The sequence below is a fragment of the Arvicanthis niloticus genome, chromosome X, assembly GCF_011762505.2.
Source record: "Arvicanthis niloticus isolate mArvNil1 chromosome X, mArvNil1.pat.X, whole genome shotgun sequence".
Classification (NCBI taxonomy): Eukaryota; Metazoa; Chordata; class Mammalia; order Rodentia; family Muridae; genus Arvicanthis; species Arvicanthis niloticus.
Genome location: NC_047679.1, coordinates 129,275,473 through 129,284,901, shown reverse-complemented (window position 1 = coordinate 129,284,901; position 9,429 = coordinate 129,275,473). Strand labels below are relative to the sequence as shown.

The 9,429-nt window shown below is 39.1% G+C and overlaps 1 protein-coding gene across 3 annotated transcripts; it reads right to left on the bottom strand.

Moving 5' to 3' along the window:
- Nucleotides 1-532: 532 nt before the first annotated feature.
- LOC117695190 (olfactory receptor 10V1-like) lies at nucleotides 533-7,697 on the bottom strand. Of its 3 annotated transcripts, none has more exons than XM_076918356.1 (2): nucleotides 7,437-7,697; nucleotides 533-4,823 (listed from the first exon to the last, which is right to left on the bottom strand). In XM_076918356.1, the coding sequence occupies exon 2, from the start codon at nucleotides 4,402-4,404 to the stop codon at nucleotides 3,469-3,471; it is 936 nt and encodes a 311-aa protein (XP_076774471.1). In that variant the 5' UTR covers nucleotides 4,405-4,823; nucleotides 7,437-7,697; the 3' UTR covers nucleotides 533-3,468. The 3 variants fall into 3 exon arrangements, with proteins under 3 accessions (XP_076774471.1, XP_076774469.1, XP_076774470.1); XM_076918354.1 differs by having other exon boundaries at nucleotides 533-4,280; XM_076918355.1 differs by having other exon boundaries at nucleotides 533-4,277.
- Between the last annotated feature and the right edge of the window lie 1,732 nt (nucleotides 7,698-9,429).

Sequence of the window (9,429 nt, the reverse complement as noted above, 5' to 3'; positions counted from 1 at the left end):
CAGCTCCATTTAACTTCCTGATACCCCTTTAATAGTCAAACTATATATTTTATATTTTTCTTTTCTCAGCTTGCTAAGCCTATTCAAAATGCTCTTCATGAGATTTAACCAGAGAACAAAGTTTCTGCTGAGCTTTTTTGAGATTTCCTTTGTCAATGAAATTAATCTTCATCTCTTCACCTTAGCCTCAAGCAGATGCTTCAGATAAGGGCAAAAAGCAACCATGTTCTTCAACAAAATACTACAAAAACAGTCTCTAGACCACATACTGAAGTTCTTTTCCACTGAAACCTCTTGGGCCAGGTCTCCACAATTCAAATTACTCCCAGCAACAAAGTCTTCCATATTCCTACTAAGATGACCCATTAAGCCCCACTTAAAGTATTCCACTGCTTTCCAAATCCAAAGTCCCCAAATCCACATTCTTCCAAACAAAAGCATGGTCAGGTCTATCATAGCAACAACCCACTCCTGGTACCAACTTCTGTCTTAGGGTTTTACTGCTGTGAAGAGACAACATGACCAAGGAAACTCTTATAAAGAATAACATTTAATTGGGGCTGGCTTACAAGTTCAGAGGTTAAGTCCATTATTATCAAGGCAGGAGCATGGCAGCATCCAGGCAGGCATGGTGCAGGAGGAGCTGATAGTTCTACATCTTCATCTGAAGGCTGCTAGCAGAATACTGACTTCCAGGCAACTAGAACTGGGGTGTCAAAGCCCATGCCCACAATGACACACCTAGTCCAACAAGGCTACACTTCCAAATAGTGGCATTCCTTAGCCCAAGTGTTCAAACCATGACAGAGATACATTTTCTCTTAGTGTGTTTTCTTTCAGGGAATAAATAGACGCCACATACTCCTTGAGGAGAATAGCTGCTTGGCATAGTACTATTCTGTATCTGTATCCATCTACAGGTGTCTATTACCCTCTCTATTTTATGAAATTGGCATAAGCTGTGGTGTGTTATGCTCATGTCCACCATATCTCATGTGGTCTGTATATTAGAAGAGGACTAATATATTTACATTTCAGTGTGAAACTTCTGGTTACCCTGAATGGCCCTCATTTATAGGAAACCTTTGCCACCTTATCAGAGGAGTTACTCTGAAGGTTCCTACTCTATGAAATTCTATGGTCTAAATTTATACTGCTGCCAGATGTAAACAAGACCCAGAAAGAAACCATGTGGGGAGGTATACTACATCTTTGTCTTCATCAGGAATTTCAAAGGTCTCAGTATACACTATCAAACTATTATGCAATTAGCTTTGTTTGCTGAAGTCTGCACATAGCCTTAGTATACAAACAAGTAATTGATGACCTGCTGAATAATGATGTTATTTTGGCCAGGATGTGGAGGATTGTTTTCCTTACAAAGCTATCTTGTTCATTGTTACTGTCCTTTCAGATATACTAACTCTATCTCTGACTCTTTGGTACGTCTGAGAGCAGACTCATCATTTAGGTATTATGACAGAGGTGGTAGGAGGGATAAACTGAAAAGGTTAAATAAGATTGTAGATACATGGCATCCTCAAACTGTCTGTTACATGTCTTATTTAGAAATGCATTTTCAGTTCAATACACACAAAAATTGTTGATTGAATACAAAGTCCAGAGAAAGGTGGCCATGGTCATTTTTATTTGTTCAATGAAGGGTCTATCAAGGGACAAAGCTCTCTCTCCTACTCGACATAAGTGAGAGTTACTAAATTTTTTGGGATGAGTAACTATTGTACTAAAATGGATTGTTTTGTTGGCTCCTTGAGAAAAGGGACCTTGTCTTCAACTTTTCTATATTTCCAGTGTTGAATCCAGTGCCTAGAGAATTAAGAGCTCATTCATTCAATTTATATCTCTCTCCAAGTATATGGTAGAGGGACTTAATGGCATCCATAATATGTAACCCAGTCTGTGGGGTGGGAATGGAATCAACAAATACTTTTTCATAATCAGTACACCTAACCTTTGTCCCTGAACTATGAACACAGATTAGGTGATGTCTCAATCAATCAGATGGTTTATTAAAAAGTTTTAGAGGCAGGAGAGATAGCTTAATTAATAAAGTGCATGAGTACAAGGACCTGAATTTTAAAATTCAAAACATATTGATATGTGCTTGTAGCCCCAGAACTGGAGAGATAGAGACAGGTGGATCACTAGTGCTCATTGGATATCCAGCCTAGCTGGCTTGATGAGCTCAAGGTCAGTGAGACCTTTTCTATAAATAAATAAATAAATAAATAAATAAATAAATAAATAAAAGACAGCACATGAGGAATATGGAATGAAAATACCAAAGGTTGTTCTCTGGCATCTACATACACATAAATGCATGCAGTCACACCTACCCCCACATGCATGCACCTTCACATGCATATATCCACACAAACACATGTTTCTTCACACAAACACACATGCAGGTATGATACACATAGAAAAAGTAGTTTACAATCAACATCTGAAGACACCCCTGTTCCAAAGTTCATGGGATTTCATAGTTCAGCTAAATAATCATTTCTTAGGTACCTGCTATGGGCTACGTGCTAGGATAATAGAAATGAATCATAGTTTTCACCTTTAAGGAGCCCCCAGAATGGTAATGGAGACATACTAATAATTACAGTACAGTAATTACAATATTAGTATAATTATTATATTAATAAAATGTGTAGGTATGTGTGGTCACAGAGAAGGAACACCTTCAGCTGCTGGGTCAGCTTTGGGTAGGCCACATGGCTTAAAAATCAGGTTGGACCTTCACCAAGATGTGAGCAATGAAGGATCATTTAGCCTGGAGTAAAAGGAAAGAAATCCAATACTGAGGTGCCCTAGGGAGGATGGTGGGGAAGCTGAGAGTGGATCATATTATAGGCAGATTGCAGATCCTCAATACTGCCATTGTTAATAATAGTGCTGCTGCTTTTCATTGTTTCTCAAGCAATGTCTACATCATCATTTGGTGGCACAGGAATTCAGCTTCTGTGCAGCTTATTTATTCCCAACTCTTCACTTTATCTAGTTTTGATCTGGAAGTTTCTTATATTTATATTCTTCTTGGTTATTCAGCCAGAGAAACTTTATTTGGGTCATCCTATCACCTTCTTTGTCAGTGTTCATATCTCTGGCAGTGTTCTTGGTGATGAATGAAATTGTCTATGGTGGGAAACAGAAAAGCATCTAAAAATGCAGAACAGTCTCATGAATCTCCAAGCCATAGAAAACTCTGAAACACTTTCCACACTTAAAAAAAAAAAACCTTAAGATTCTTTTCATCTTTCCAAATACAGAAAAGTGAGCAGTAAATTCCATGTGTACCAAGAACCACATAGAAGCCTCAAAAGAAAGCATGGATGTACAAAGTGTTCAGTGAGATGACTGAATTGTTAGAAAAGGGCCTGGTTAATGGTTGTTGGGTTGTACCTTCCTTTTCAACTTGTATTGGACTGGGCTGCCACCTTATCAGTTGTGGTTCACCAGGAGTCTTCTGAGGGCACCTTTGACTTCTTTGTTCCTCAAGCTATAGATCATAGGGTAGAGCATTGGGGTTATATTAGTATAGATTAATGACACAATTTTGTCTTGTTCTGGGGTGTAGCAGGACTTGGGACGAATGTAGATGAATATTGCACAACCATAGTGCATAACAGAGACCAGCAAGTGGCCAGCACAGGTGGAGAAAGCTTTGCTCCTGCCTTCTGCTGAATGGATTCTGAGGATGGCAGCAATAATGAATCCATAGGAAAACAGGATCAACAAGAAGGGAATCAACAGAATCAGCATGCATACAAGGAAGACTGCAATTTCATTGGCCTGTGTATCAGAACAGGCTAAGAATAAAACAGCAGGAATGTCACAGAAGAAATGGTTGATGACATGGGAATGACAGAAGGGCAGGAGGAATATCAGTGTAGTAAGGGTGAGTGAAAGTGTAAAACCACTGATGCATGCCAGAGCCAACATCTGCAGACAGAGTGCCCTAGTGATGATGAGTGTGTAACGCAGGGGGTTACAGATGGCCACAAAACGATCATACGCCATTGCAGCAAGGAGGAAACATTCTGCTCCACCCAGAGCAATGAAAAGGTGCATTTGCAGAGCACATCCCAGCAAGGGCATTCGCTGGTTTCTGGACAGGAAATTGGCCAGCATGTTGGGGACAATAACTAATATGTAGCAAATTTCAATGGCAGATAGGTTCCGAAGGAAGAAATACATAGGTGTCTGGAGACAGGTGTCAATAAGGGTGATGAGCACAATAGTTGTATGACCTGCTAGGGTAATGAGATGCATAATTAGGAAGAGTCCAAAAAAGAGGATCTGTAGTTCAGCCAGGTCCCCAAAGCCTAAAATAATAAATTCAGAGCTTAAGGTGTAGTTTTTCTTCAATGGCTCCATCTTTTATTCTCCTTTGTAGAACTATTATACTGGAAAGGAGATTTTTCTAGCAATTGTCTTATCCATGAGAAATACTAGAGCCCTTTTCATAGATGAAAATTTAGTCTGATCTTCCAGGTGTATTCCTTTCTTTCATTCTACCAGCTTTTAAAATTTTACTCTTTCTTGGTATAGAATGAAAGACTGGTTATGTGAGAGTACTTAAATTCATCTGTTGAATTGTGAAGATCAGCTGGCACACACAGCCTCTAAACACGAAGTTGTTTTTGCTAGACCTTAATGCAATGCTTCTAACAGAGATGCTATACATTTTGAAGAGTTGGCTGAGGTAGGAGCAGAAGTTGAGCTGGATATATTAAGTAACATTTAAATGGAGACCAAGCCTGGAAGATTACTGCTTGGAAGTGATGTAAAGAATCCTAGAGGAAGTAAGGTGTAATGAGTTAATCTTAGATACTTTCGAAGTTTTACATTAGTTATATTATTATCTCTTTATTACCACCTCCAAACCCCCAGGATTTCAGCAGTCAATGGGTTATGAACAAGATGCCAGAGAGAAAGGCCACATAACTTGCAGTAGCTGCTTTCTTTCCTATGCCTTAGCTATGTGTGAACACCTCAACTTTGTGTCACCTTCTTCTAGATGTCTCCTCTTACCTCTTGGTTGAATTAGTCCCTTTCTTATGCTACCACAGCCCTCCAGGCTTCCATAACCATATTGCTCACCACTGACTTCTAGAATTCTTTGATTATTGTTCTGTCTACAATGCTCATCTATGGGTTCCAGAATGGCAAGAATGGTGTCCAATTCTGCTTCTCAAACAATGGCTAGTACATATTAGGAGCATTATTAATAAATCATGTGAACCCATTCACCTTTTGAGTTTCTGAATAAATGTCAATTTCTCATTTTTGCATGTTCCCCACAACAGGTCTGGCCTTGAGAACAGAGGGCAAAAGGTTGGATTAGGTCACACAGTAGGAGCAGGAAGTATATAGGACAGAACTGGAACAGACTCAGGGGCAGTGAATTGTTAAATGAGCAATGTCTTATCTGATATATTTCCTGAACATCAGAGAAATTTACTTTCTCCTTGCCTTGATCCAAAATAGAAAGAGAAAGCTTTATTGTCAGTTTCTGATTTCACAGGAATGAGAAAGGGGGAAGGTTTCCAAGGAGTCTAGGTATTCAGAAAATCAAAAGTCAATAAGAGGTAGTGGAGAGATGGCTCAGAGATTAAGAGCACTTGTTGTTCTTACAGAGAACCCAGGTTTCATTCTCAGCACCCACATGGCAACTCATAATCATCCATAACTTCAGTTCCATGAGATATAGCACTGTTTTCTGGCCTCAGTGGACACCAGCCATGTATATGGTACATGTACCCATATGCATAAAACAAAATCAATAAATCTAATCTTAAAATTTTTAAGCAGTAAAAAGTTTGTGAGAGTTGAATTGTTAATTAAAGAATTTGTTTAGGGGAATGTGACATTTCTGAGGCTCAAAGTAACATCAATAAAATAAGAAAGCTGATTTTGATTACATCTTTGTTGACATAGATGGTGGTTATAATTGTAGTTTTACAGCCACTTATTCTCCATATTGAGTAGTATTTTGGTATGTATTTACTTAACAGGTACATGAGACAGAGCAACATGCCAACTTTTCAATTCAAAATATAGTACTGCAGTCGTCTTCCCTGAGTGACCCACTCCTTGAGCCTGCTCCTATCACTGGCCCTACTCCAGATATTACAACAAGCTCTTGCTCAAACTTCTGTATCCTAATGGAGCCCAATCTAGTACAAACTTCCCTCTTCAGCCATCTTCTCCACCTATAGTCACAAAAACTCTGATGAAAAGACTGGCAGAGGCCAAAGTGAACAGCTTGTTTCCCTATCAGGAACCCAAAATATCTTGAAATTAACCCTCTTCAATGACTCAGCCCACCCTCTCATACTCCCCCACACCCTTGTCATTAACCTTTAATAACTCTGTGAATAAGATTGCTAAGATTGTGCTTCTGAGTGTCTGTTTTCTTTTTTTTTTGGGGGGGGGGTGATGCATACCCTTGGCCTTAGCTTTGCCACACTTTACTCTTTTCTACTGTTTATTCTCATGTACAGAAATATGGGAATCTTACTTTCATTGGTTCCAAACCTTGAAAATAATAAAACCACAAAAATTCTGAAAATAGAAATCACACATTATCAAAACATTTAAGAGTAACAAGAGTCAGTTTATATTATATTTTATTATATTACATTTTAATATAAACTGACTCTTGTTACTTTTAAATTCCCTTTCTCCTTCTCTTCTACTTTCCAAAAAGAACCATTCTTAGTGAGAGATATTCCCTTCTGTTTTGTTTTGTGCATATAATCACCCATTTTTCAGGTCATGGTGGCATGCATCTATAACCTGAGTACTTGGGAAGCTTAGGCAGGATGATCAGGAGTTCAAAGCCAGCATGAGCTATATAGTGTTTTCTAGGCCAGATTGGGATACATGAGACTGTCTACACACACACACACACACACACACACACACACACGCACACACAGAGAGAGAGAGAGAGAGAGAGAGAGATACACAGCACATATGCTCACATGTATGTATAAAATAGTTAATGAGATCATAGTATACAAACTGACTGATAGTATTATAATAATATGACCATTAATAATATGTCTGAAAGGTTTTTAGTTAGTACATGTTAGTTTCTTCATTTTTCTAGTTATTGCATTGCATATTTTGAGTGAATTGTAAATTAATAAACTATAATTTATTAAAACTGCATATCAGTAACACAGAGTATAATATGTAAACAAAAATGTAATAACAATAAATTAAGATCTAATCAATCTCTTATTACTTTGACATTAAAATGGTTTCCTGTTTTTCTTATATTTGATTCTACAAAGCACATTCCAGTACACAGAGCAGTTGCCAGACTGTGAAAGCTTTCAGGGTATCATTCCCTAATATTTTCTCACATTCTTGATCACCTCTAGAAAAGAGGTAGTTACCTGGGAGAGCCAGATCTGTGTTTGAATAGGGGACCTGAGAAGCAGCCTTGTTGGGTGTCTTCCTGTTACCATCTGCTATTGTGAAACCTGAAAAAAACAAAGAGACCATGCTCAGAGAGAGCTGGAGGAAACAAATGGCTCTGACCTGGAAGCACAGCTTCCCAGAGCCTAGATAGTAGCTTTCTAGGCTGTTAGTCAGGAACATAGACAGCAGTCCTCATAAGTATAGCCGCTGTCTCTAGAAGAATGTGTCATCTTAGGAAAGCATGTCTTTATAATAGCTGCCTTGATTTGTAACTTGCTTTAAGTAGCAGTGAAGGTAGAACTTAGGAAGTCCTAGGAGAGGTCAGAAAGAAGGCTGTACAGGGATCCATCCATTCACCAAGGGATCCATTTTCCCAGGTCACACACCTAGCTGAGCCCAAGCTCAAACCTCAATGTCTATTGTTTCATTTAAAAATCTCAGATATACTACAGCTATTGGCAATGCTGTTTATAAGTCAGATCTGCTGAAACTGCAGCCACTGTTATGCAATGATCATAGTGTGAACAGGACTGATTTGAAGTCAAAAAACTATAAACTTTGGCTTAGGCCAAAAGTGGACAATGAAGCCTGAGATTGATACCCTGCTAAGTATTTCCTTCTACTCTGCTATATTTCATGGCGCTCTATAATTGATAGGAAAGACAAAGAGCTCTTTAAAAAAAAAGATTTATTTATTTTATATATGTGAGTACATTGTCACTGTCCTCAGATCCCATTACAGATGGTTGTGAGCCACCATGTGGTTGCTGGGAATTGAACTCAGGACCTCTGGAAGAGCAGTCAGTGCTCTTAACCGCTGAGCCATCTCTCCAGCCCCCAAGACAAAGAGCTCTTAAGGCTTCCATTTTTAATCTATATTTTTAGTTGCCAGAATGGCAATCATCATTACAGAGCATAGGTATTAGTAACTACAGAACTTTGACAGTGGCATAATAGAACTGCCTAATGTTCTGGGATTAGGGGGACAGCAGTATTGGGTTCTAGACAACATCAGGGAGTAGACCACTGTATACGTCATAAAACAAGAAACACGGAACCTAAACACCCCTTAACACTTTGAAAATAAGGCACCTCAAATGAGATAAGATACTGAGGTTGTTGCCTTTGCAAATTGCTAGATGTTTTGAAACAATGAAAATGAATCCCAGAGATTTAGAATATAATGTTCATCATGAGATTTCTGCCCTTGCACTAGATTTATATCAAGAAGGCATGGCTTGGACATGAAGAATGATGCAAGTGACCTTGTAGAAACCATATGCGCCATAAAAATGTTCCACACACAACCACATCATTGGTACCAAGAACCATGCATTAGTCTAGAAGAATGTCCCTTAAATTAACAAGGTTACAGACAGGTTAAATAGCCAGTTTATAAATTATGCTATTAGTGGATCCATTCACAGGATGAATGCATCAGATGATTCTGTTGTATTATTGGTAAAAACTGAAAGCATAGTCTCAAAGAATTTATGATTGGAGGTAATTATGGATGATGAATTTTTGTCATAAATAAACAATGAAAAGGAGTAAAACCTTTATTAGGAGTCACAGAATGAACATGGATAGTGCTCCTTCGGGTCTGGGCCTGAGCACGGAGCAAATCCCTGGCAGCACCTCTGCCCCCAATCTCACAGAATCCAGAGGAAGCTGGGCTCCCAGGTGCTCTAATCCTGGCATTATGTTAGGTAAGCAGACAGCAACGCCCCCTCCAAACAGGGAGTAACTGGGACCCACTAGGACCCAGGAAGTCACTCCTGGACAGGAGCACTGAGCAGATTTGGTGCCCCAGTGCTTACCACAGTAGTAACACCCACCCCACACAGTTCTGATAAAACCAAGATAATAGGAAAGACAGGCTCCAGTCAGAGACAGAGCAGGTAGCACTAAGGAGATCCAGATGGCAAAAGGCAAGCACAAGAACATAAGCATCAGCAACCCAGAGTA